The 27,763-nt window shown below is 52.9% G+C and overlaps 2 protein-coding genes across 2 annotated transcripts; both read left to right on the top strand.

The window, feature by feature from the left end:
- The first annotated feature begins 2,717 nt into the window (after nucleotides 1–2,717).
- Nucleotides 2,718–8,782, top strand: LOC100989837 (protein FAM25A). Its single transcript, XM_034931746.3, has 3 exons — nucleotides 2,718–2,790; nucleotides 4,812–4,874; nucleotides 7,044–8,782. Exons 1-3 carry the CDS (start codon nucleotides 2,718–2,720, stop codon nucleotides 7,175–7,177), a joined length of 270 nt encoding a protein of 89 aa, XP_034787637.1. The 3' UTR covers nucleotides 7,178–8,782.
- A 1,746-nt stretch (nucleotides 8,783–10,528) lies between these two features.
- Nucleotides 10,529–26,463, top strand: LOC100987970 (annexin A8). The gene is made up of 12 exons (XM_063607196.1): nucleotides 10,529–10,549; nucleotides 14,557–14,647; nucleotides 15,704–15,912; nucleotides 17,251–17,364; nucleotides 18,128–18,218; nucleotides 18,878–18,957; nucleotides 19,446–19,505; nucleotides 20,050–20,143; nucleotides 20,383–20,478; nucleotides 22,260–22,318; nucleotides 23,070–23,192; nucleotides 25,550–26,463. The coding sequence occupies exons 1-12, from the start codon at nucleotides 10,529–10,531 to the stop codon at nucleotides 25,607–25,609; spliced, it is 1,098 nt and encodes a 365-aa protein (XP_063463266.1). The 3' UTR covers nucleotides 25,610–26,463.
- Nucleotides 26,464–27,763: the final 1,300 nt, after the last annotated feature.

Below are 27,763 nucleotides of genomic sequence, written 5' to 3' on the forward strand. Positions count from 1 at the left end.
CTAGTATGTTGGTCAAATTCCACCTTGAGAATTTATCTGCTCCTGTCAAAGCCAGATTCTCCCTGCCTGAGGGGAGGCTGGACTTGACCTTCTGACTCAGGATATGCTGACTTGGGTCCCTAGGTCCAAGGGCGGCCCTCTTGGGCCCACTGTGGGCTGGACCTCTTCCATGATGGGGTGGTGGAGGGCAGGCCCCACCTGATTCACACTTGACCTCATCCAGGCAGGTGAAGTTCCCTGCAGGAGTCACCTGAGCCCAGCCCCTCAGACCAGGATCCATCATGTTGAGGAGGATTTGGGGCTATCTCATGTTCTTTGGCTAGAAAGGGGTCCCACTCTTAGGGGTCTGCCCTCTGTGTGGCACAGATGGCTTGCTGGGGCCCATGGACTGGGCTGGGTGAACGGGAATCTGGTCACAGCAGCAGCAGCTGGAAGGCCAAGAGGGAGGGCACCAGGGCCTGGGACCCATGTCTTGTCCTGGGCCTCCCGGGCCTCTTGCCTTCTCCCCAGCAGGCATTTGGGATCTGTGTCTGGACCCAGCCTCGCCCAGAAGGCCATGGTGTGTTGTCATTAGAATCACAGTGCTCACACCAAGGCAGTGCATTAAATTAGCAGGGCAGGGTCTCATGGGCAGGGGACCATGTGGAGGGGGTGGGGGGAAGGGCAGTTGTCCCCAGAGGCTGTGGTGGGCCTGGCTCTGGGCTGGGCAGTGGGCCAGGGTCCTCCTGTGTGGCTGAGCTCTGACAACAGGCTGTCTGGGTCTGGTGAGCTCCTGAAAGCGGGGACTGGTGGAGAGTACCCTAGGGTGGGAGCTCATGAGGAGGGGGTCTGTGGGGTCTGGAAGCCATTCTAGAGCAGGCAGATGACATTTATCAGGGGAACAGGCATAGAAAGGACCCTTGTGCGAGTGGGGGACACACAGCCTCAGAAGAAACAGGGAAGGGGCTTTGACAGGTCCAGGGAGAATCCCTGAGGTTTCCTAGAACAATTCCCACCAGCCATGTCCCAGGTGTCCCCCCATCCCCCAGGCCTCTGCAGTGCCAGCCCAATGCCCTGGGCAAAACATTCTGGGCTCTGGCTGTTACAAAAGGAAGACAGGGTCATCTGGACCCGCCTGAGCTCCAGGCCCCCGACTTTCACAGCCCCTTCTGGGTCCAGATGTTCATACGTATATAAATGAAAAATGTGCAAGAATCATATTATTGTATTCTTTTTCATAAAGAGGGCCCCTCTAAATTGTTTAAGCCCCAATTCACCCCTGCCCAAAGAAGATAGCAATGGCATGTGTGGGGCCATAGTCTTGAGACCCAGAGGTCCTGCTGCCCACGATACCCACTGTCCACCCTAGGGGGACTGGCTGTAGCCCTGGAGCCCGCAAACACCATGCAGGAATGCAAGAGGGTCTCAGCTCCCGAGTCCCAGGCTGGGAGGGCCCATAGTCCAGTAAACTAATCAGGCCCCAACACACCCAGCAGAGCAGCTCCAGGAGCCTGCATTGGGGAGAGAGCCTCAGACCCCTGCCACAGGCCTGCACTCCAGAAGTAGGAGCATGGGAAGACCTCTCCTTGGCTCCTGGCCAGTGGAAGTCACATTCCCCAGCCCTCTGGCTCCAAGGCAGCCTCACGTCCCAGTCACTCCTTGGCACACCCTACCGGTTGGTCAGAGCTCACTGCCAAAGGGCACCTCAGTGATGAGTGGAGGGAATAGGTGTTTACCAGGAGCTTGCATGCTTTGTCTCAGGGATGATTAGGGACACAGCCAAGAAGGCACGCTATGCCCATTTTACAGATGAGGAAAAGGAGGCTCAGGTTGGGCTGGTGACTAAGGGAAGCAGCATGTGGCAGGTGGCTTGAGGCATGTCTGTTCATCATGAGTAACTAGGGAGCAGCCCTGCCACTCCTCATGCGATGCACCAGGAGCCAGGGAAGCTGCTTTCTAGGGGATTCTAGCTAAGGCCAGAAGCACCTCCCTGAGTGGTGGTGGAGGCCTCTGTCTACTCCTCCAGGACTGCCAGGGGATAGGAGGGCACCGCTGACCTCACAGAGCCTCTTGGGTGAGTGAGCATCAGCTGAGTGACGCCAGGTGACTACGCTTCTGCCCAGTGCTGTGCCCCCTTCTGCCTCGGGCAAGGCACCACTGTGAACGCCCCACCCTGTCCCATGGAGGCCGCAAACTGCTCTGCAGAGCCAGGGTCTCCAGGAATGGGGAGGGCAGTCACCCTCACTCCACTTGTGTTCGTGACCCAAAGGACTGCCCAGGTCTCCAGGCCCATAGAACCCCCAAACCTCTTACTAGGCCACACTGGGGACCTTGAGCAGCAGGCTTGGAATCCTAGGCCTTGTCTCCAGGTACATATCAGTACCCAGGCTTGGGAAGCTTTGGTCTCAGGGGGGCTGGCACTCAGGCCCTCTGCCTCAAGGAAGAGGCATGTCCAGATCTCTCCTGTCCAGCCCTGCTCCCTGCCCCTATCCTTCATGGGGTCTCTAGGACAGGGTTACAGAAGCCTCATGCTGTCAGGGGATGCTGCCACCCCAGTGCCAGGGTGGCTCCACCCAGCCCCTTCCTGCTGCCGCCCTCGCTGACTCACCTGTCCAGCCTCCTACTGGGCTGGGGCGAGGGCTTATTGCCCCAGAGCCTAGACAGGCACCAGAGGCAACTGTAAAAGCATGTTGGGCCAGTCCTCAGCATCCTAGTTCGCCACTGTCTGCTACCACACGATGCTGGGAGGCCTGGGGAAGCTGGCTGCCGAGGGCCTGGCCCACCGCACCGAGAAGGCCACCGAGGGAGCCAGTGAGGACCCGGGGCTCCTTTCTACCTGGGCTGGGGGGATCTGGGGAAGACTGAGTCTGTGGGAGGCGGATCTAAGTAGGCAGGCGAGGACCTGCGGGGAGGCCTTGGCCCCTCAGGAACCCTGGTCTCCTGCTCTACCAAGTCAGCACGGAGTTGAGGGGTGCAGACCTGGAGGTCTCCTGGGGGCAGGGCATGAGTCCTAGTGCTGGGTGAACACTGGCAGCTTGGACCCTTCCCTCTGGAAATCTGGGGAGCCTTTCTTGTCAAAACAGCCTATTCTGAATAACCTATGCAGGAAAAGGAAGATGGATTTTTATTTTTACCATAAATTTAAAGCTTCAAAGATTTCTTAACAAGTCACCAAGTCTGTTCAAAGTCAAAAAGGGCATTTTCAATTTCATCCAAGTCCCCTAAAGCATGTTTATTTTTATTTGTATTTGTATTTGAAATGGAGTCTTGCTCTGGCACCCAGGCTGGAGTGTAGTGGTGCGATCTCGGCTCACTGTAACCTTTGCCTCCTGGGTTCAAAGTGATTCTCATGCCTCAGCCTCCTGAGTAGCTGGGATTACAGGCACCCACCACCATGCCCGACTAATTTTTGTATTTTTAGCAGAGACGGGGTTTCGCCATTTTGGCCAGGCTGGTCTCAGACTCCTGACCTCAAGTGATCCATTCCTCTTGGCCTCCCAAAGTGCTGGGATTACAGGTGTGAACCACTGCATCTGGTCTCGAAGTGTATGTTGTATTCAGAGGTCAGCAGGTATGTGTGGGGAGGCCCAGCCAGGCCCCACTCATGGGTCATCGTGTGAAAAAGTCTTGCCTGAGTTTGTGTCCTCTTTCTAAATGGCAGCAGACGCGTATTTTGTTTTTGACTCTGCAGCTGGTGTGGACCACCTGCTTTAACCTTTCACTAGCCTCTGAGTTTTTTATGATTCCTGTTGGGAGAAAAGCTGAGTGTTGGGAGAGAAGCTGAGGCAGGGCTTGCTAGATTTGCTGGCTCCTTGCCTCTAGCACTCCCATTATCTCAAGTAGCCATATGTTTCTCATTCACTTGATACACCGTTACCTTTCAACCTCCACATCCTCACCACCTGTTTCTTTGTTAGATCACCAATAAATAGCGTGGGCTCCCAGAACTTGGGGCCTTCACAGCCTCCACACTCGCAATAGCACCCTGCTCCCATTTTCTCTCTCGAACTGTCTCTCATTCCTTTGACTCCACTGGACTTGCTGCCCCCGTGACCTGGTGTTGGGTCTCATCATCCCAACAGATTCCCATTCTAAAGATGAGGGAACCAAGAGGTGGAAGGTAGAGTTAGAACCATTTCTTCTGACTCTGAAATCCTTCAGTTCTAGCACGCTACCACCCACACTTTAAAAAACTCTGAAGTAGGCAGAGAATTCCGTTTTGTTGGAGGAATTGCTTTGAGAGACCTGGTCTTACTGGATGAGGCTTTGGAAACCAACCTGAGGCAGGCGCTAGCACATCCTGAGAGGGGTGTGACCTGGCACACAGGCCCAGCCTGGGCTTCATGTCTCAACTGGCAAGACTGCCTGCTCATTGCCATTCCAGGCCAGGCAGGGCCAAGGGGCTTCAGGGACCCATGCCCTCATGGGGCTCACTGAGCTCGTCTCCCGGCAGCCAAGGCCCTGGCGTCTCCAAATGAAGCCAGCTGTGGGGGAAGGTCCTTCTCATGAGCCAGTCTGTCCTGGCTGGGGGTGGCATCCCAGAGCCCCATCTAGGATGCCCAGGGATGTATAGGTCTGTTGTGAGGATAAGCCAGCACTGAGCCCTCACCCTGGACTGGGAGGGCAGTGGGCCTGCTCTGAGCCCTCACCCTGGACTGGGAGGGCAGTGGGCCTGCTCTGAGCCCTCACCCTGGACTGGGAGGGCAGTGGGCCTGCTCTGAGCCCTCACCCTGGACTGGGAGGGCAGCGGCTCTGCTCTGAACACTCACCCTGGACTCGGGGGCAGCTGGCGTGCTCTGAGCCCTCACCCTGGACTTGTCTCCTCTGTTCAGTTCATGCCGTGGAGGAAGTGGTGAAGGAGGTGGTGGGACATGCCAAGGAGACTGGAGAGAAAGGTACAGCCGGCTGAGGTCGGGCAGGGAAGGAGGGAGGGAGGAAGGGAAGCTAGGTGCTGGGCCAACCTGTTCTTTGACTAACCAGGTCAAACTCTGCCCCTAATGTTGCAGCCTTTCAGAGCCTCTTGGCTGGGGCAGTTATCTATGCTCATCAGAGGCCACAGACTGTACTGCGTTAGGACACTGTCTAGATGGTTCTCTCTGTGGAATAAGAAGACAAAGTCACACAAGACTATGTGACAGCACACTGGGACAAAACATTTAACATGGCAGGGCGTGGTGGCTCATGCCTGTAATCCCAGCACTTTGGGAGGCTGAGGAGGGCGGATCACGAGGTCAGGAGATCGAGACCATCCTGGCTAACACGGTGAAACCCCGTCTCTACTAAAAATACATAAAAATTAGCCGGGCATGGTGGTGGGTGCCTATAGTCCCAGCTACTTGGGAGGCTGAGGCAGGAGAATGGTGCGTACCTGGGAGGCAGAGCTTGCAGTGAGCCTAGATCATGCCACTGCACTCCAGCCTGGGCTACAGAGCGAGACTCAGTCTCAAAAAAAAAGAAAAAAAAATTGCTGGGGGTGGTGGCTCACGCCTGTAATCCCAGCACTTTGGGAGGCTGAGGTGGGCGGATCATGAGGTCAGGAGATCCAGACCACGGTGAAACCCCATCTCTACTAAAAATACAAAAAATTAGCTGGGCACGGTGGCGGGCGCCTGTAGTCCTAGCTGCTTGGGAGGCTGAGGCAGGAGAATGGCGTGAACCCGGAAGGTGGAGCTTGCAATGAGCTGAGAACGCGCCACTGCACTCCAGCCTGGGCGACAATGTGATACTCTGTCTCAAAAAAAAAAAAAAAAAAAAAAATTTAACATGTAAAATTCTATGTTAAATGTTAAATTGATGTGTGTGAGCTATGAGTAGAACTATGTACAAAGCATGTGTATATCTCATTCCTTTTCAACAAAATAGATTCCAGGTAGATGAAGGACTTAAATTTACATAAATGAATTTATTAACTTAATAGGAGATAACCATCTTAGCTCAGGCTGCTATTATAAAATACCATAGGCCAGGTGCAGTGGCTCACGCCTGTAATCCTAGCCCTTCGGGAGGCCAAGGCGGGTGGGCCACCTGAGGTCAGGAGTTCGAGACCAGCCTGACCAATATGGTGAAACCCCATTGCTACTAAAAATACAAAGACCAGCTGGGCATGGTGGCACATGCCTGTAATCCCAGCTACTCAGGAGTCTGAGGCAGGAGACTCCCTTGAACCTGGGAGGCAGAGGTTGTAGTGAGCTGAGATTGCACCACTGCACTCCAGCCTGGGTGACAGAGCAAGACTCTGTCTCAAAAACAAAAACAAACCATAAACTGGGTGACTTAGAAACAACAGAAATTTATTTCTCACACTCCTGGAGGATGGGAAGTCCAAGATCAAGGAAGGCACTGGCAGATTTGGCATCTGGTGAGGGAGTCTTTCTGGTTCATGGATGGGCCCAGCTCTGTCCTCACATGGTGGAAGGAGCTAGCTCTCTGTGGTCTCTTTTATGTGGATGCTAATTTCAACCTCCCAAAGGCCCCACCCCTTAATATCATTACATTAAGACTGAGGATTTCAGCATATGAGTTTTGAGGGGGAAGACATCATAAACATTTAGACATAGTAATAACATCAGAGACTTTGGCCTAATCTTGGAGAGGGGAGAATCTTTAGAACTATGACAAAAAAATCAGTGCCATAAAGGAAATATTAAGTAAATTTGACAATCCAAAACTGAAATTTTCTATAGCCAAAAAAAAAACACTATAAACCAAGCCAAAAGAAAAATTACACACTGATGAAAAATATTTTTCATAAAAATGATAATCCAATATAACAACCCAATATAAAAATGGTCAAAAGACATAAGCAGGCATTTTCCAGAAAAAGGATAAGCAGGCAATGTACCCATGAGTAGATGCTCAGTCTCACTCACAGTTGAAGAAATGCAAGTTGTTGGGGAAATTAAAACCAAATTCAAATTCATTCTGCAGTAATCCTGCTGCCCTTGGTCCCATCGGGCCACTCCAGAGACTAATCCATTAAGATGGCCACATCCCACAGGCCACTCAAGGGGACGCAAGTTCAGTGGGTGGATCACTAGGACATTCTTCCTCTTTCTTTCCAACAGCCATTGCTGAAGCCATAAAGAAAGCCCAAGAGTCAGGGGACAAAAAGATGAAGGAAATCACCGAGACAGTGACCAACACAGTCACAAATGCCATCACCCATGCAGCAGAAAGTCTGGACAAACTTGGACAGTGAGTGCACCTGCTACCATGGCCCTTCCCCAGTCTCAATAAAAAGCCATGACATGTGTACATTGAGCGCTGGATTTATTCCCATTTGGATGGAAACACTAGGCAAAGTATTTTCTTGTTGATATAACATATTTTACATATTTATGGAGTACATTTAAGTATTTATTACATGCACAGAATAGTGATCAATCAGGGTGTTTCGGGTGTCTATCACCTTGAATATTTGGTATTACTATGTGTTGGGTACATTTCGAGTCCCTTCTTCTAGCTACTTTGTTTTTTTGTTTTTGTTTTTGTTTTTGTTTGAGACAGAGTCTTGCTCTGTCGCCCAGGCTGGAGGGCAATGGTGTGATCTCGGCTCACTGCAACCTCTGCCTCCCAGGTTCAAGCAATTCTCCTGCCTCAGCCTCCCAAGTAGCTTGGACTACAAGCGCAGGCCACCACGTCCGGCTAATTTTTATTATTATTATTTTTTATTGTTTTTATTTTTAGTAGAGATGGGGTTTCACCATGTTAGCCAGGCTGGTCTCGAACTCCTGACCTCAGGTAATCTGCCTGCCTGGGCCTCCCAAAATGCTGGGATTATAGGCATGGGATACTGTACCTAGCCTTCTAGCTACTTTGAAATATACAATACATTGCTGCTAACTATAGTCACCCTAGGTGAAGTATTTTTCAACAGAAACACTTTGCATGTCCCCCGTGTCTCCTCTGCTGAGGTGGACACTGGCACTGGGGCCCCTGCTGCTGGTTGGATAGGTCCTCATGATGAATCAGATGCTTCTCTGTCATGCTAAGTAAGATCTTTCATGTCAGGAAGGGGCTCTTCTGGAAGAATAGTTAGTGTCTGTGCTACATTTCCTAAAAAACTGTTTCCCCAGAAACTATATACAACTTTCAGGTGCCTCAGTGCTTCAAGACATGCTAAGGGAGGGCCCTCATTTGTCTTGCATGTTTTTGGGATTTTTCTTGAGATGTTCTTGCAGGACTCAGGGCAGATAACAGACCAGCTTGATGAAGAATTTAGCAAGGAAGGCCCCCACTGAGCTGCTTCCTGTTCTCGCAGAGATCAGATAAGCATTTCTGCTGGACGGTTACAGAATCTGGTCAAGGAGAGACTGAGTCACTGCTCATCATCCTAGAAGCTGCTGTTGATTTTTTTTTTTTTTTTTTTTTTTTAAAGATGGAGTTTCACTCTGTTGCCCAGGCAGGAGTGCAGTGGCATGTTCTTGGCTCACTGTAACCTCTGCCTCCTGGGTTCAAACAATTCTCCTGCCTCAGCCTCCCCAGTAGCTGGGACTACAGGTGCCTGCCACCACTCCTGGCTAATTTTTTGTATTTTTAGTAGAGACGGGGTTTCACCATGTTAGCCAGGATGGTCTCGATCTCCTGACCTCATGATCCACCTGTCTTGGCCTCCCAAAGTGCTGGGATTACAGGCGTGAGCCACCACACCTGGCCCAGAATATTTATTTAGAGACTGATGTCAGGCCTAAGTGTTGATAGTGGGTAGTAGTGGGCAAGATGCCTGGCCCTCTCTCTTTCTTCTCATGAGCAAGTCAGTATCATAGAGGTTAAACATATCTTTAAATAGCATTTAACTTAACTTTTTTTAATTAAAAAAAAGAGAAGTAATTTGTAAAAATATTGCATCCCCTATTTCTCTTGCTGGAAGCTATTTGTTCTTAGCAGAAATGAGAAGAAAGGTGTTTTGCTTAAAAAATAAGTGAGTTGCTCACCATACTTCTGGATCTCATCCAGAATTGGACTCACAGTTTGTGAACAGCCCAGGTATAGCCAATGTCTTAGCTTTGGAACGCTTGCCACTTTCCAGCTACAGCTGAACCTTATATCCTGGTTTGGTTCCTGATGACTTTCAAATTCTCGTGACCCAAACGCAAGCTCAGAAGCACAAGCACATTGTTGGTGGCAGTACAGACTGAAACACCCTCTTTGGATGGCGGTTCCTCTCACAGGACTTTATTCTCCAGGTATGCACAGGCACACACAGGTGCCCAAAGGATAAACACATAGATCTATGTAGCATATTTGTATTACTGAGAGATTAGAAACATCCTAAAATGTTAACCAAATCGCTTGGATGAAAAGTTTTGCTCTGCTTATTAGGTTTGGCGTACAATATGGAGGTGACATCTGTTACTTCCAGTGTATTATAGATACTTTAGCTCCAAAAATGATACCTGTACCTAGATGGGCACCAAAAGGGAATGGTTAACAAATATTGCATATACAGGGGTATGGGGCGGCTCCGGGGCTGGGGATGGCGGCGGCCAGGTTTGCAGCGGCTCCAGGATGAGCGGGTGGATCCCGGGAAGCGTGGTGAAATGGGCTGGCTCCCGAGCCAGCCGGGAGGACGCTTACTACAGCTGCTCAGAAGCACCACTGGAAGCTCAGATGTAGGTGCCCCAGCCAGAAGCAGAGAGGGGTTCAGAGAAGCTACAGAGAAGCCCCTCCTGATGCCCCAGGGAGCAAGCCAACTCCTTCCAGGCTCCAGGAACACCACAAAGTAATATGAAACCTGTTCATGAGAGGAACCAGGAATGCCTTCCACCAAAGAAACGAGACCTCCCCATGACCAGCTACTCCACTAACCACACACCCTCCAGTGATGCCTCTGAATGGTCCCGAGGGGTTATGGTGGCTGGGCAGAGCCAGGCAGGAGCCAGAGTCAGCATGGGGGGTGATGGAGCTGTGGCCATCACCGGTCTGACAGTGGACCAGTATGGCATGCTGTATAAGGTGGCTATGCCGCCTGCCACCTTCTCACCAACTGGCCTCCCATCTGTGGTGAATATGAGCCCCTTGCCCCCAGAAAAAAAAAATAATATTGCATATGCAGTTGATTAAATGGCATACTCCATGGCTATTAGGAATGATGAAAATGGGCTGGGTGCGGTGGCTCACACCTGTAATCCCAGCACTTTGGTAGGCCAAGGTGGGCAGATCACCTGAGGTCGGGAGTTTGAGACCAGCCTAATCAACATGGAGCTGTGTTTACTGAGTGGGGCTTTCGCAGGCTGGAGCTAAGAATTTCCAGTATGCGTAACAGCCACAGCCCAAATATCTGACAGTGAGTTGTGTAATTCCCCAGAGCAGGCCTGGGCAGTGTCTGGGTGGGGCCTGGGAGCCACAGGAGACACCCAAAGCCAGGCAGAGCCCGGGGGCGAGGGGGCGGCAGGCAGGTGTGGCGCTGCCCTGGGCGGGCTTGCACCCCCACACCCAAGTGAGCGGCCTGCTCACTCCTCAGCTGCAGGAGCCAGACGTGTGGAGTCCCAGCAGAGGCCAACCTGTGTCTCTTCATCTCCGTGGGAAAGGTGCCCCCGAAGTGAAAGAGATGGCCTGGTGGAAAGCCTGGGTAAGTGGGAGCTGGCAGGAGATTTGGGTTCCTGCATGGTGTTGGGTGCTGGTCACCAGGGAGTCCTGAGAAATGTAAAGTCGCCCTTGGCTGGGAGTGGCTCAGTCTACATTTGGCTGCCTCCTGGGCCAAGCATGGAGGGTGGGAAGGGGCCGAGAAGAAACAGTCCCAGGCCTAGAGTGCCCACGGCAGGGATGGGACCTGGGCCGGGAGACAGGCTGATGAAGAAATCTAGAAATGCAAGGGGGAAGCTGAGGTTTGAGAAGAGTCCAGGGGAGGGACCCTTGCAGGGGTGGGGCCACTCAAAGGAGGGGGTATCATGGTTGAGCCTTGTGTGTAAATGTGTATGGGGTGCACACACGTGTGCATTTGGGGAGAATCAGGCATACTGCTCCTGGCAGAGGGAACTGTGTGCAGAGGGTCAGAGGGTGGGGAGCTTGGCTTTGAGGGAAGCTGCTCAGCACAGCTCAAGGGTCCTGGTACCAGAGGAGATGGACCTGGGGAAGCAGGCAGGGCCAGGTCCTGAAAGGCCTTGCCTGGCAGGCTGAGGAGTTAGGCTTTACCTTAAGAGAAGTGGGAAGGCACTGAAGGGCTTTGAGCATGAGAGTAACCTGAACCTGCTGTTGGGGACCCATCAATGCCTTCACCTCAGGGATCAATGATGTTCATTTGTCAAGACTGGAGAGGGAAGAGGGGAAGCAGGAGGACCTGGCCTGCTAGAGCCTGGAGGAACCCGGGGCTCAGGGCAGCCCATCCCCAGCAGAACTGATGGGTTCTCGGGAGCTTTCCGTCTGTGGTTGAGCCTGAGGCCATCGCTGTGCTAAGGAGTTGAATATCCAGAAGGGGACAGAGGTGACTTCTCCCGGCTGCCGGCTCTGCACACCCTTTTCCTTTCCTCCCAGGCAGCCTCAGGATGTCAGGGCTGCACTTTCTGTTTTGCAGATGACAAAATGAAGGCTCAGAGACACTGAGTGACTTGCTAGGGTCCAATGGCCAGCAGGCTCCAGTCAGAGAGCAGTTGGGTCTCTCTGCCCAGCCCCAGGTTCTCTGTGAGCTTTTGTGGGATACCCAGGCTTGTCCAGCTTCAGGGAGTCTCTGGATCATAGATGTCGCAACCCAAGCAAGTGTCCTCAGGGTCAGACATGCTAGGTTCTGGACAGGTGGGACAAAGAGGAAGCCAGGGTGAGGTGGGGCAGCTGTCCTGGCCCCCAGGGAAGCAGCCTTCTTCCAGGACAAGGGGCCATGGAGGCCTGCAGCTTCAACCAGACTGCTGGGAACCTGCCTTTGAGGAGGTGGACATGGCAGGGAGAGCCCAGTGCTGGGTGGTTTCCAAAGTCAGTTGCTGGCCAAGGCAGTCTGGCACTGGGCCTTGCACCCAGTGCAGCAGGACAAAGGGCTGTCCATGTAGGGACCTGCCAAATTGACAGGATCACTGTGACACTCACTAAGTCCCTACTGTGTGGCCGGATCCTTCTCTAAGCACCTCACATTCAATATCTCCCTTGAACCTCACAAGGAGTCTATGAAGTAGACACCAGTATCCTTATCCACAGATGAGGAAACTGAGGCACAAGTAGGCTAGGCAGGTGCCCGAACTCACTAGTGTCAGAGTCTAGGTGAGAATCTGAACAGCCTGACTCCAGGGCCAAAACCATACCCTGGTCGTCCATACCCCATGTGAGAGCTGGCTCGGGGTAGCAAGTTCACAGGTAGACCCCACCTGCAACAGCTGAGCTCCTAGCGAGGACCCAGTGTCCTCTAGGCACAAAGCTGGGCCAGGAACGGGATGGGAGGAGATGAGGGAGCCACTGGAGAGAGATCTGTCTGTAGGCAGGGCCCATCTGCACCTCTCTTTTTGGTGTTGCCTTTTCCTCTGTGTCTCTCATAGAGACAAACCCATCTCCCAGGCCTCTGGGCAGCCACATAGCAGGGGAAGGCCAAGGCGTGGCAGCTCCCCTGTGCCTGTCACAGAACAAGTTATATTAATAGATGTAGTCACATGCTGGTCTGAGTCACCTTTTCAGTGAAAATGTGCCTGTCTGGACTAGCACGGCCCTGGGCAAGACCCTGCAGGAACCTGAGGCTGACCCTTCTTCTCAGCAGGAGGTCTGGAGCTCCAGGACTCCACACTGATAGCCAGGGCTCCGATTCCCAGAACACTTATTTTCTAAAACCTTAGAGTGGGAAGTGAGACAGAGGCTTCTCAATGCAGCAAAATCAGAACCAGCCCGGGAGCTGCTTACAAATGCTGCACCTGAGACCTACCGCACCCCTGCGGGACTGCATGCTCCTCAGGGATGCGGTTACACAGCCTGGCCACTCACTGGTGCACCACAGCCCCCGAGTGCTGGGGCAGAGAGAAGCCGGCAGGCACTGAGAGACGAGATGCCTCCCACATTCCCAGACGACCTGCGTTCCTGCGGGTGAAGCTTCCTTCAGTGGAACGTTCCAGGAACACTCATTGCCTGGGAAAGGTGGAGTCATCAGTAGGGCAGGGGAGGTAGATAGAGCTCAGCTTCTGAGTCAGGCTGGGGAGTCCCAACAGCATCGCTTACTAGCTGTGTAAGGGAGTCCAGCTCCCTTTCTGTAAAGTGAGGCATCAGTACTCACCTAGCACAACTGTTGAGGAAGCCATGACATAAGCATTGCTTCTAAAGCACCTGGCCCAGGTCTGGCACACACAAGGGGCTTGAAGTGCTAACAGGAGTAATAGCAGAGCATTATTCCACAAGCAAGGGATATCGTGTGTGTGGACACCGATGAGCAATATCTGGGACCACACTGGCTCTCTCTGGATGGAATTTCCATAGGAATTATTTCTAACAATTTCTGCTGTGAAACATGGTGCTAAGAAATGACTCACAAAGATCTGTCACCAGACATTTGAAATTAAAGCAAAGAGTTCAGAAAGATGCCTTACCTCTTACTCAAAGGAAAGATACTTACAGATATACCATCCATGGGAATCTCTGTATTTTCACAATCTAACCCAGGGCTTGGATGGATGGATGGATGGATGGATGGATGGATGGATGGGCGGGTGCATAGATGGATGGGTGGGTGGATGGATGGATGGATGTGGTAGTCAAATGGGTAAGTGCGTAGGTGGGAAAGTAGATGGGCAGATGATGGAGGTGATGGAAGGAATAAGTGAACAGGTAAATGGAAGACAAGACTGGATGGGACTAAACTCTTTTTCATCCTGGAGGATCTCTGAGTCTCCCTCTAATTCAATACCTATCTCCAATATCCCTCCATTCTCTACCATTCCTCCACCCAAAAGATACTTATGTCCGTGTTAATCATCTGAGAAATTCTGCAGGGCACAAGTTTAAAGAGCCCTCAAGCAAGCCCTGAACTGGAGGCTTGGAAATCAAGGGCTCAGGCACTTGGTTATCTGGTTTATTTCACAATCTGCAGAGCATCGTGCGGGTTTTTCTAAACCTGACGCTCTGAGCCCCATGGGCCTGTGGACTTGCAAACACCCTGAACTATCAATATGCTCAGCTGGGCCCCTGCCCTCTAAGTTCCTGTAAGTCCCAACTCCCCAGGAAGAGGGCAGACTGAGCTCAAACAATTCCTCAGAAAGGCAGAACCATGCTCAGCCTTCCAACCTCATCTGCACACTCTGAAGGTGGTGCATGCAGCTCCAGGAAGCCTTTGCTTAAGTGTTCTTTCCCCTCCTAACTTTGGGTGAGTTTGTCCCTTCCTGCTGCTGGTGGGTGATGCTGGAAGGAGCTGGGTGTGGCTGGGGCTGCTGTCTGCAGTCAGATGGCACAGACAGGGACAGGAAAGGTTTTGTGGCTTCTCCCCACAAGCTCTGGCTCTGGCTACTCCACCCTGTTGGCCAAGGGGCTGAAGGGTGGAGCACTGGCCTGCAAGGGCTGGGCAGATCTCCGTGCCCAGGGAAGGGGCTCACCCTGTCAGGGCAGGCTACAAGATGGGCTGGGAGCCTGCTCTGCCCTCCCTGTCCCTGCCTGCTTTGAGCAGGCCTGGTTCTCTTGCAGATTGAACAGGAGGGTGTCACAGTGAAGAGCAGCTCCCACTTCAACCCAGACCCTGATGCAGAGACCCTCTACAAAGCCATGAAGGGGATCGGTGAGTGGGTGTTGGCAGCCTTGCCACCTCTGCTCAAGACCCCTCCCCTCACAGCCCTGGAAAGCGGGTGCCAGGGGACATCTGGGGAGCTGGGGTGTCCCATGATACTCTGAAACTGACTCCACTACCCAGAGAATCACACAGTCCTCTGTTTCTGCAGTGAGGTCAGCACCCACCCTGCAAGACTGGACAGGAGGGTGCTGCTCTTCCCTGGGTAATGGGGGTGGGGAGGTGAGCTGTGTGTCTCTGTGAGTGACTTCCCATCAGTCTCAGCTTTCTCACTTGTAAAATGGCCCCAAGAATTCTTGGCCTCATGTGTCACATGAAGTGTGAAGGGGGTGGTGCTTTATGATGCCAGGCACAGAGCTGCTGGGGCTGTGAGGTGTTGGGAGTTTGTGGGGCTGATTCAAGGCCCCCTTGCCCCATGTCAATGGCCATGGAGCCGGCTCCCTTCCCATCTCCTGCACTTGCCCAGTGCTGCCCTCAGCACTACCGTGAGTGGGCAAGGGCTGGCCTGAGGCCAGATTTAAACAGCTTGCCCAGAAAGCCCTCCTGACCTGAGAGCAGAGCATGTACCCTGACCTCACCCCAGGTGGGACTGACCCGTTAGCCGGCTCTGCCTGAGGATCAGGGGCATTAATGAGAACTGCCGCTCCTGACAAGCCCAGAAAACGTTCTCATGCCCTCTGCTTTCTGTGAAGCAGAAAGTTATCTCCACTTCCCAAATGAGAAAACGGAGGACCAGGGAAATGAGGCTGGCTGCCCAATGCCACGCAGTTGCTGGGCCAGGCCTCGGATTCAGGGGTTGGACTCTTAGTCTTGACCTTCCCCTACTGCGACCAACACAAAGGAGGGCAGGGCCAGAGATCTCACTCGGCCAAGCTCCAAAGGCCCGGGCTGATGTCCAGAGCCACCCAGACCTCAGATTCCATCTTATGAGGCTGGCCTTGGGCACGCCCCAATATTGTGGGGGTGTGGGGTGGGAAATGGGGAGGCAGATTTCCTAAGGGTCTTGTTTACACCACGAAAATGGTCCGGGGGTTTGGAACTATCCAGGTGTCGGGTCCCAACTGCTCAGCCACCAAGCAGCTGCCTTCACCTTCCCCTCCTCCGCCCTCACCAGTGTGTCACCCTGGGGGCAGCAGGGTCACTTGTGCTGTATCCCTGCAGGGACCAACGAGCAGGCTATCATCGATGTGCTCACCAAGAGAAGCAACACGCAGCGGCAGCAGATCGCCAAGTCCTTCAAGGCTCAGTTCGGCAAGGCAAGGGGAAGGCTGGTGGGGGTGGGGATAGGTGAGCCTTGGGGTTGGGGGTACAGCCTGGGAGGCAGCTCCATTCTGGACGACTTTCCCCTACAGCCAGCCCACTGGCAGCATGGGCACATGGAACCTGTTTGCAGGAAAACAATTGTTCTTTATTGAAATTCAAATGTAACTGGCTGCCCTGTGTTTTATCTGGCAGATCTACTTTTAGGTGTCAGAGCCCCGGCCAGGGGCTGGCCTTCCCTGCTTCCTTTCCTGCCTCCTCTCTCACAGCATTCCTTCTCATGCACCCAACAGGCCCCACTGGAGGTCTGTCTCCCTGCCCCCAGGCTATCTCGCCCTGCCCTCTGAGCCCAGACCACCTTCTCTTTTCCATGCCCCAGGCATGCAGGCCTGGCTTTGCTCTGTTCTGGGGCGTGGGCACGCTTTCCTCAGTCGAGCTGCTTGCACCCACACCTCATCCCTTCTGCCACCTGGGAATTCTAAGAGCCTGGAGTAAGCATGCCAGGCCCTTTGTTTCTCCTCCCACCTGCACTCCACCCCTGGGACAAAGCCTGACATTTGGGGGTACACAGTAAACACAGGATTAAATATGTGCACAGCCATGGTTGCCTCAAGCCTCTAGTGACTCATATCATTAGTTTGGAGATGTAACGAAGGAAGATCAGCTCAAATATTCTCTTGGAGAACCCAGTATGCATTTTTACAGTTTCCCTCTCTTAGTCCTCACAGTGATACATTCTTTGTATTCAAACATTTGGGGAAACTGGCACCCAGAGAGGTTTTAAGTTGCCCAAGGTCCCAGAGCCTGTAATCAACAAGGTGGGGATTAAAATTCAGGTCTGACAAAGCCCTTGATCTCTCTGCTGCTCTGTAGATCAGCTGATGTAGCCTGGTGGCTCCTCGTAGCAACATGTGACCTTAGAAGGAGGCACATGTGAGACGAAGTCTTTAATTCAGGCATGCATTCATTCATTGAGTGCCAAGTGACAGGTATTTTATGGTGATGCCATACTCAGAGCTTGCAGTCTAGCTAGCAATACCAATTTCATTTTACTGAGAGCTTATGATGTGCCCAGCACTGCACTGAATGCTGAATTGAGTCACACACCACCCCCTAAGCAACGGGATGAAGCAGGAGCACGTTTCTCTCCGTGTAACCGGTAAAGATACTGATGCTAAGAGAAGCTAAGGAGCTGGCCCAAGAAACCCAGCCAGCACGTGGCAAGGCCCACGCAGAATCCAGCCCAAGCCCCTGGACCCAGCCACCACTCCGCTGCCTGCACTCAGGTGGGCCTGGCTTATGACAAATATCACCTTTCCCTGTTCCCGCATTAGGACCTCACTGAGACCTTGAAGTCGGAGCTCAGTGGCAAGTTTGAGAGGCTCATTGTGGCCCTTATGTACCCGCCATACAGATACGAAGCCAAGGAGCTGCATGACGCCATGAAGGTAACCAGGCAGACAGGGCAGGGGAGTGGCAGGGGTGCTCACATGACTGGGTAGGGGCAATGCGGGGACCGGGAACCTACAGCCCAGAGCTCCCCTTGAGCCACTGTTTGGAATGGCCATATGGGCCATAGCTGGGCCCAGTGAGCAGGCAGCCTGCTGCTCAGACTGCACCCAACACCTGGAGTCACTGGTGCCTGATTGACACGTTGAGTGGCCGTGATGAAGCCAAAATCAGTACTTCTCAGAACCTCACGAGCTCAGGTGTACAGTGGTATTGGAAACCCACCTCTACAGTCCCAGGCACAGCCCCTTGGGTTTCCCTTTACCTCTCACTACTCTTTGCTTTTGCAGATTAATAAGGATGGGGACCCAGTAACTATAGTCATTTTGTTTGGAAAGACACTTGCTGCATGGGCACTGCCAGGCATTTTACACCCACGCTCCCTAATCTACCTTTGGCGCAGGGGAGGCTTCTTATTCCTGTTTATGGATCGGGATGCTTCGGCTCCAGGACATGGAGCAGCCTGTCTGAGACCACCCAGCTAAGGAGGGAGAGCTGAGACAGGGCTTCCCCGTCACAGCACTTGCCCTCAATGTTCATCACTGAAGACAAGCATGTGATTTTCTCATCACATCCTCCCACTTCAAGTGGGGCAGGGCAGTGAGGTCCTTCCTGAGGCTCAGGCATCTTGAGAAAAGAAGGTGTGGACAGAGCAGAAGGTCATGGCCCAGCACTCCAGCAGGCAGAGGTTTCTGTCCACAGGGCTTAGGAACCAAGGAGGGTGTCATCATTGAGATCCTGGCCTCTCGGACCAAGAACCAGCTGCGGGAGATAATGAAGGCGTATGAGGAAGGTAAGGGGTGGCACAGATGGAGGGGCTCAGGAGTGGCCACAAGCTTTGGCAGCCTGGCAGGGAACAAGGATCAAGAATTAACCTGGGCCACACTAGAAAGGACCCTTTGGGGACTTTTTTACCCACAGGTGCTGAGCACCTACCGTATGCCAAGATCTGTGCCTGATGGTGACACTGAACATGACTCAGACTTGATCTGTAAGCTCACCAGCTCCTCTTACAGGGGAGAGAGGCCTGTGACCAACTAAAATCTCTGCCCTTGAGGACTGTGGTAGTAGGGAGTGTGGACCCCAGGCTAGCAGAGGCCAGTCAGTCCTCCACATCATGTACCTAGTGGGGAGTTTTCCTGGAGGCTTTGGCTTTGCCAAGCCTTGAGATGAAATGGAGCTTGGTTGGCAGCCCCTAGCCTGGCTCTCTGACCTGGTCCATCTCGTGCTTTGAGCTTGGTTGGGTATGCATGTTGCTTCTAGTTGTGAACCACCACCCAGGCGACAGCCACTTGGACACCCGGGCATTGCATCCATGCCCTGTGCCAAGGACTTTCTTTCCTAGAAGGCTTTAATAAGGAGAAGTATGGGGAACAGGGCTGGAAGGAGGAAAGCAGGCCCCGGGTAGGCTGTGGGCCTCTGCTTGTGCCTCATGGTCCTGTTTCCCTGCAGACTATGGGTCCAGCCTGGAGGAGGACATCCAAGCAGACACAAGTGGCTACCTGGAGAGGATCCTGGTGTGCCTCCTGCAGGTGTCACAGCCTAGGCTCTTGGGAGTGCCTTGGTTTGGGAGTCCCAACAGCTCCACCCCAGGGAGCAGCCCTTGAATAGCACCACAAGAGTCAGGGTAGGGGCATGGGATAGCCCAGCAGCCAGGGCTCATTGGGTGTGTCTCAGCATGGTTAGAGGGTCCCAACTGCAGAGCCCCCACACCTGTCCTTACTCAGCCATGTGAGAGCATCCTGGAAGTGGGAGGAGAGCAGGTCCTTCGTGCAGGCCTCATGCCAGGCACTTTGCTTACCTTAGCTCACTGAATCCCCCAAGCCTTATGAGGCAGTCCTTACCACCCCCACTGTACAAATGAGGAAACCAAGGGCTGAAGAGATTAACTGGCTTGTCGAAGTTTCCACAGCCAAAGAGCAGCAGAGCCATGCCTACCCTCCAAGCCCAGGATCCCCCCTGTGCCCTTAATGCTCTGGTCAGCTGGCCTGCCTTACAGAGCCACCTCCTCTGTTCCTAGGGCAGCAGGGATGATGTGAGCAGCTTTGTGGACCCGGGACTGGCCCTCCAAGACGCACAGGTGAGGCTGCGCCCAGCCGGCCATGTGGCCCCACCCCCGCCATCTGGACTCCGGCTCCTCTGCCCACGGGTCTTTCTCTGACACTGGGCTGGGACCCACCCAGCTCAGCTCCCTATAGGCCTTTGTCCTGTGGTGTCTGGGGAGGAGAATGAGGGTGTTGGGAGACTCGGGAGGAAGGAGTGTGACTTGGGGGTGGGGGAGCACTAAAGCTCTGTCCTGGCAGGAACAGCCCATGAACCTGGGGGCACTAGGCCCCAGTGCTGGACACAGGTGTCCGGGTCTCTGTAGGTCTGCCTGCTGGCAGAGGGAAGTCTGGGGACCAGGCAGTTCCTAGAGCAGCTTGCGGCCCAGGATAGAGAAAATATTCTAAGCCAAAGCTGCTAGAGAAAGGGGAGCTCCCTGTCAGAGACGACCAAGCAGGGGAGCATGCTGGCCTGGCAGAGTGGACAGGGCCGGGCCATGGCCACAGCTCTGGGACTCTGGGGCTCAGTCCCTCACCTCCCTGGTCTCCCTCACTGGCTTATTGTGGGTTTCCCAATGCTAGGATCTGTATGCGGCAGGCGAGAAGATTCGTGGGACTGATGAGATGAAATTCATCACCATCCTGTGCACGCGCAGTGCCACTCACCTGCTGAGAGGTACCAGGGAGGGAGGGGCTGGGGCCGGGGCCACAGGGGGTGTCCTGGCCATGAGCCTCTCCCTCGTGCTTCTGCCTTGTCAAGTCTAGAGTTAGGGAGAGAGCCAGGGAGCCCAGGACTGTTTCCCCAGCCACCAGTGGGAGGTCAGGGCGGCAAATTGAAGTGCAATCTCTGATCTGAGACACTGAGGGGCATCACGAGGAGGTCTGACCATCCCCTGAGCAGAGCCCTCTCCACAGTGTTTGAAGAGTATGAGAAAATTGCCAACAAGAGCATTGAGGACAGCATCAAGAGTGAGACCCATGGCTCGCTGGAGGAGGCCATGCTCACTGTGGGTAAGAGCTCAGACTTGCACGTTTTTCAGGCCACAGGGCTCACCGTGGGGCAGCACCAAACAACAAAGGGCCTAGGGATGTGACCACAAGAGAAAGAATCCCTGTGTCACCTTCACGGGATGTCCCCCCGACTCACACTCTGCCTGTCTCCCTCACCCAGGGACTGCTCCACCCCTAGAGTCCCAGTGTGTGCTGCCAAGGATTGTTCTCTGTGCTGCCCACGTGGTGCCCAGTGCTGTGTGGGTGTGTCTGCATGAGTGTGTGTGTGTGCATGAGAGTGTGTGTGCCTGAGGGTGTGTGTGCATGACTGTGGGTGGAATGTGAGTGTGTGTGTGTGAGACAGACAGTGTGTGTGTGTGCGCACACAAATGCATACGCCAGTGATTATGCCAGCCCCAACCCTGTGTGTACTCGTGGCAGCCATGCAGGGAGCACTCTGGCTGTGGTTGTGAAGCCCTGGCCAGCACAAAGTCATCTTTCTGGACATGAACCAGGGGCCTGGCCCCTGCCTTCATTGCCAGTTGAAGAAACAGTGATGTGTGGCTTGAGTCCAAACTGAGTGACGGATGGTCTGATGCTGAGAAACACTGGGGATCTTCCCCACAGCAGGAAGTCAGGGCCACTCAGGAGGACCCACTCCAGAGCTCTCATGGGTTCCAGGGCTGAGATCACAATGGGAAGAGTCACTGCAGAGTAGAGAGCTGAGGCCTAGGGCAGAGGGACATCTCTTCTCCCACTTACACACAGAGCCCAGGTCCGGACTCCTGGCCTGCAGCTCTCACCTCCACACCAGGCTGCCTCCGTGCAAAGCCCAGCAGCCAGCAGGCTCCCTGCTGTTTCCTAGCCTCTCTGGGTGGACAGGGCCATCTGAGACACCCCAGCTGGCCTTGGATGCTGTGATACAATCCGGTCTATGTCAGGGCATCTAATCACACCCCTGCTCCAATCTCAGCTTCCACCCCTGGATCTGGCCTGAACCCACCAAGAATGAAGTCTGCCAGCAGGGAATAGTGAAGCCATGCAGTGCTCCGTCATGCTGGGCCTTCCTATTCACTTCACCTTGAAGCCTCGCATCAGTCTCACTTCCCAGATGAGTCAGGGAGGTTGAGTAATAAAGCCATACTGCACCATCAAGGCAGGAAGTGAACACATGCCTACCTCACTCAAAGCCCATGCTCCTTCTGCAGCCCTAAGTGAAAATACCAACCTTCCCCACCCAGATGCCAAGTCTCTGAGCAGTACCCATGGGAGCAAGCATGGGCCCAGTCTCTGAACCAGATGCCCCCAGGTGCCTTAGTCCTGTGGGGCCAAACTCCACTTGTCACATGGGAATTCAAAATGCAGGGTTCCTGCTGATAAGTGTGAGAGAGAGGGCACTCTGAGGCCAGCAGCCACCATCCCATGGTGCTTCTGTGGAGCTGAGAGGCTGGATTTTTGGTGGAGGTGTCTCTGGGTTGAGAGCCCAGGGCCTGTCCTGAGTCTGAGCTGCCCTTGGATGGGCTTGAGCTGGTGTCTTCAGATGAGCCCCACAGTCTGGTGCATTTCACATCTTACCCTTTTGCCTGCCTGCTTGGGCCTTTGGAGCTGTGCCCAGTGCCCCGGGCTACCTTCCCTGTCCCACGCCACCTGACACAAAGCCTCTCACATTGGGAAAGGCAGGGAACAAAGAAATATGCCAAGCCTTGCACAACACTGACTCTTAAGACCTAAGGCAAGACATAAAGTTGTAGGTAGTGCCACCTACCAGCTCCAGGCATTAACACAGCTTTCTTGTTTGCCAGTGAAATGCACCCAAAATCTCCACAGCTACTTTGCAGAGAGACTCTACTATGCCATGAAGGTAACTGTCCTGTCTTCTTCTTCCTGACGCTCACCCTACATAGCACCAAGTGCAAAGCCAAGGAGCTCAAAGCCACCACCACAATCCTCCACATGGGGGAGTCATCTTACCCAAACCTGTTGTGGATCAGAAAGGTTTTAGTTCTCGGAGGTGAAATTGAGTCTGGGAAAGGGACGCTGCATCTCCAGAGGTGAATAATTCCCTGAAACTAAAACCATTGCCCATTTTCTCTGATTGATGGTTGCCGATATCCCCTGAAGTTAGTTCCACACCCGAAACCCAAGCCCTCTGGCCACTTCTGCCCAGGAAATGAGAGAGGGCATGCAATTCCCTTGGCCATGTGGCCCCAGCTGACATGAGACTGGTCAGGGATGAAGGTGAGCAGGAAGGCCCTGCCTGTGAAATTCCTGGCTGAGCTGACTGCTGCCATTGCTCTAGTAGGAAGTCTTGTTCCTGGAGCAGTGAGTATTTTGTGTCTAGAATCTGATGTGGCAAACCAAACATACTGCAGTTTGGAGCACTTGGCATCATAAAGGAAGAGTTCTGGTCAGTGGGTGAGAAGGAATTAAGGGAATGGACACCCTAAGCCACCAAAGCTTCCCTCCTAATGCTTCCCTGGCTGAAGCACAGGCTCCTTCCCACATCTCCATCCCTCTATAAGCCCCAGAACCCAACCACACAGATCCATCCATCACTCAGAGATGGACAGGAAAGGTGAGGCAGGATTGTTGATGGCTGCTGTCTTGCCCAGGGAGCAGGGACGCGTGATGGGACCCTGATAAGAAACATCGTTTCAAGGAGCGAGATTGACTTAAATCTTATCAAGTGTCACTTCAAGAAGATGTACGGCAAGACCCTCAGCAGCATGATCATGGTAAGCGGGCATTCCCAATGCTGAGGCCAGCCTGAAACCTAGACATTCAGGGAAACCTGGAGGCTGTGGCCAACACTACGTGAGCCCCTCCCTTCCCAGTGGGCACCATGTGCTTGCATTCATGACCATGTGGTGTGTGCAGGGAACAGCAGAGGTCAGTGTGGCTGGATCCCAAGGGGAATGGGGGGGCAGAGGGGAGATGCAGAGACCAGGGCACAGAGGCTCCCCTGTGTCCCACTCAGAAAGTTGGTTTCACATTTAAGTTATGGTTGCTCCTTGGAAAAGACACCAAATCCTTGCAGAAGAAGCCACCTCTGAATAGTCAATGAGATGAACTAGTCCAGTAGGAATCGGGCCCACCGCTCAAATCCAGATTTAAGTAGTCCTGGTGGCCAACTTCTAAGGAGATAAGTCAGATGAGCGCCAATAGACTATCTAACCAGATTCCAATTAGCAAAAGTTCTGGAGCCTGCAAAACACAGACTGATTATCACGCTGCGATAATTGGGAGAAACAGCTCTTCTGGGGGTGTCTGCAAATTGAGGTCTTCATGATTTCATTAGCAGAAGTCACATTAGGACAAATGTATGCCCAAGTTTTCTTTGGCTACTAAGTCAAGTCTCTAGCTCTTCTGCAAATGTCGTTGTTAAGTGCCCTTTTCAAGAAACACATAGCTGACAATAGGTGGAAAAGACATTTCTGTTTCCAGATGTTTCAAGATGGCAACATCTTGAAACAGGTGGGCAGGGGCAAGAGAGGATTGGAATTATTCTTGGTTTCACTTGAGGCTCCCCAGCCAATCTTGTCGGGAGACAGGAGGGCAAGGCACACAGCAGCCTGGACTGTGCTGTCACCTGCAGACAGTCTGAGCTGATTGTCATTAACCCTTTTAACCACACATGGTAACTTACGACATCAGAGAGATTTCTACAGATACATGAAGCCACCCTCTTCAAATTTTATCTAATGTTGTTACTTAAGAAAATTCAGTTAGAATCATGAATACATTGACCAAACATTTTCCTTTTAGTGTAGACCACAGATGTCATTAAAGCAAAAATGGTTTTCAACACTAATATGAGTTAAAAACTCCTGCATTGAAATTAAGAGGCAAATGTATAAACACTCCAAGTATAAGTCATGTATTTGAAAAAGTAAACAAAATTAATGCTTTTCTTTCTAAAAACTATTACAAAAATTGTCTTCAGAATAATAAAAATCACCAGGCGTAGTGGCCCACACCTGTAATCCCAGTGCTTTGGGAGGCCAACACAGGAGGATCGCTTGAGCCCAGGAGTCCAAGGCTGCCGTGAGCTAGGACTGCATCACTGCACTCCAGCCTGGGTGACAGAGTGAGACCGTGTCTAGAAAGGAAAAAGTTAAAAAAAATTTCATTGTAGTTTGAAACCTGTAATGAGATTTCAGGCTCAAAACAGGCAAATTTTACTAAATGGTGAAAAGTAGACAATAACCATGAGACCTAAACTGGTCCAGAGTGTGGAAAGTGGGTCTAGCCCCAGTCTACCCCTTACTCACCATGCCGTCGTGAATGAATTCACTCCCCTCTCTTGGCCCCGCTGTCCTCAACTGCATGAAGAAGAATCTGGGTGATCTGACCTGGCCCATTTCCCAGCTCTGTATGCAGACCCCGGACTAGCCAGTCCCATCAGGACCTACCAGTATCTAAGAAACAGGGCTCCTCAGTCATCGGACCACAAGGTCAGTCTCATCAGGAGACAAACACTGTGGACCTGATGTGAGCCAGATGCAGGGCAGACCAGCTCGCCTTCCTCCTGCTGTACCCTCACCACGTCTCAGCAAGATGCACAGCAGCACAGCATCAATCTCATTTCATAGATGAGTCCCACAGAGGTGAAGGGGCTTGCCTCGGCCACACCGTCAGGGTGCGATGGTCCAGGCTCCCTCCACCCCCGGCCCTGCCCCCAGGTGTGTGCTGATGCCTCACTCTCAGCCTTGATTCCCAAGCTGCCACAGCAGGTGTTGAATAATGATGCATCGTGTTGTGTAAATGAATGGCTGGGCACCCTGGCTCCTGAATAGAAGAACCCTGGGACAGCTGACCCCTTCCTTGTTTAGGAGTGGAACTGTCTCTGATTCATTTTCCACATCAATCCTGCATGTAGTTGGTAAGAGAATCAAAAGGAAATGTAAAGGAATAGCCTGAAATTAAAAATAAGGAAAGAGGGGTGATGGCACAACCCCTGCGGCTAGGAACCCTGGAGGGCCGGGCCAGGTGCAGGCCAGGGGCACAACTCTTGGTCATAATAACACAGCCGCCACTGCCGAGCCAGGCACAAACAAACCCCTTCTCACGCTTATGCGCCTCCTGCCCACAGGAAGACACCAGCGGCGACTACAAGAACGCCCTGCTGAGCCTGGTGGGCAGCGACCCCTGAGGCACAGAAGAACAAGAGCAAAGACCATGAAGCCAGAGTCTCCAGGGCTCCTCACTCAACCTCGGCCGTGGACGCAGGTTGGGTGTGAGGGGGGTCCCAGCCTTTCAGTCTTCTATTTCCCTATTTCCAGTGCTTTCCAGCCGGGTTTCTGACCCAGAGGATGGAACCGGCCTGGGCTCCTCTTCCCAACTTCCTCCAGGTCATTTCCCAGTGTGAGCACAGTGCCAACCTTAGTGTTTCTCCAGCCAGACAGATGCCTCAGCATGAAGGGCTTGGGGACTTGTGAGTCGTTCCTTCCTCCCTGCAGGAGCTTCCCAAGCTGGTCACAGAGTCTCCTGGGCACAGGTTATACAGACCCCAGCCCCATTCCCATCTACTGAAACAGGGTCTCCACAAGAGGGGCCAGGGAATATGGGTTTTTAACAAGCGTCTTACGAAACACTTCTCTATCATGCAGCCGGAGAGCTGGCTGGGAGCCCTTTTGTTTTAGAACACACATCCTTCAGCAGCTGAGAAACGAACACGAATCCTTCCCAACCGAGATGCCATTAACATTCATCTAAAAATGTTAGGCTCTAAATGGACGAAAAATTCTCTCGCCATCTTAATAACAAAATAAACTACAAATTCCTGACCCAAGGACACTGTGTTATAAGAGGCGTGGGCTCCCCTGGTGGCTGACCAGGTCAGCTGCCTTGGCCTTGCACCCCTCTGCATGCAGCACAGAAGGGTGTGACCATGCCCTCAGCACCACTCTTGTCCCCACTGAACGGCAACTGAGACTGGGTACCTGGAGATTCTGAAGTGCCTTTGCTATGATTTTCAAAATAATAAAGATTTGTATTCAACTCAAAGTATCTTTGGATGTTTAGCAGGGACCAGTGTAGGACCAATTTAATTTGTCAGAAACAGAGCTTTGGGGAGCCATGAAGCCTGAGCGCCTCGTGGGCATCTCCCAGTGGGAACACTGGATGGGCTGTACCTGAGCACCTCATGGGCATCTCCCAGTGGGAACACTGGATGGGCTGCACCCACCGCTGCCCTGGGGACAACTCTTGCAAATGAGGGTAGATTCTATTCACCTTCTGATGTGTAGGCTACATCCTCGTATCTCAGGGTTAGAGAGGGATTTAAAGTCAGCTGGTCCTGTTCCAACCTGTGGCCTGACTACCCCCTTGGCATCCACCCAGGGGTGGTCCTTGGTGTGCTTGGGGTGCACTTGGGTACTCAGGGTGTACTGGCGGTACTCAGGGTGCAGTTGAGTACTCCGGGTGCACTTGGCTGCCTCCAAAGATGGGACTCACTGCGTCCTTTGACAGCCTAATCTTTTTCCAATGGATGTGACCAGCAAAGTTCTTGCTTTACCTGAACCAAAATCAGCCGCATCAAGCCCACACCTCTGCCATCTAGGGCCACAACACTTATTCCCTCCCAGTAACAACATTTTGGATATCTGAAGAAGGCCCACAAATTCTGCGATGACTTCTGTCAAAGCCCAGTGTCCCCAGTCCCTTCAGGGGTCCCTCCTGGAGCCTGTTTGGGGCCATCACCCCTGAACATGCTCCAGTTTGCAAACTTCCCCTCAAGTGGCCCTGAGGGGTAAGCGTGTGCCCAGGAACCAGCCTGATCAGGGAGATGGGAATAGCGTGGGCTCTGAATTCACTTGGATGGGAGGCAGATTCTGTCTCTGCCCTGCACCAGCTCCATGACTTTGACTGTGTTAGGCTATTCGATGCCATAAAGCAATACCTGAGTCTGGGTAATTTATTTAAAAAGGGGGTTTAATTGGCTCACAGTCCTGCAGGCTATATAGGAAGCATGGTGCCGGCATCTGCTCAGCTTCTGGGAAGGCCTCTGGAGGGACCTAACAGTCATGGCAGAAGGTGAAGGGGGAGCCAACATCACGTAGCGAGAGTGGGAGCAAGAGAGGTGGGGGGAGGTGCCACACACTTTTAAACAGCCAGATCCTGTCAGAGCTCAAGATGGTGAGGACAGCATCAGGCCATGAGGGATCCGCCCCCTGACCTAAACACCTCCCACCAGGCCCCACCTCCAACACTGGGGATCACATTTCAACATGAAATTTGGAGGGGATATCCAAACTATATCAGTGACTGAGTCACTTACTCTCTCTCTAAGCCTCAGTTTCCTCAC

The sequence above is a fragment of the Pan paniscus genome, chromosome 8 (assembly GCF_029289425.2).
Source record: "Pan paniscus chromosome 8, NHGRI_mPanPan1-v2.0_pri, whole genome shotgun sequence".
Classification (NCBI taxonomy): Eukaryota; Metazoa; Chordata; class Mammalia; order Primates; family Hominidae; genus Pan; species Pan paniscus.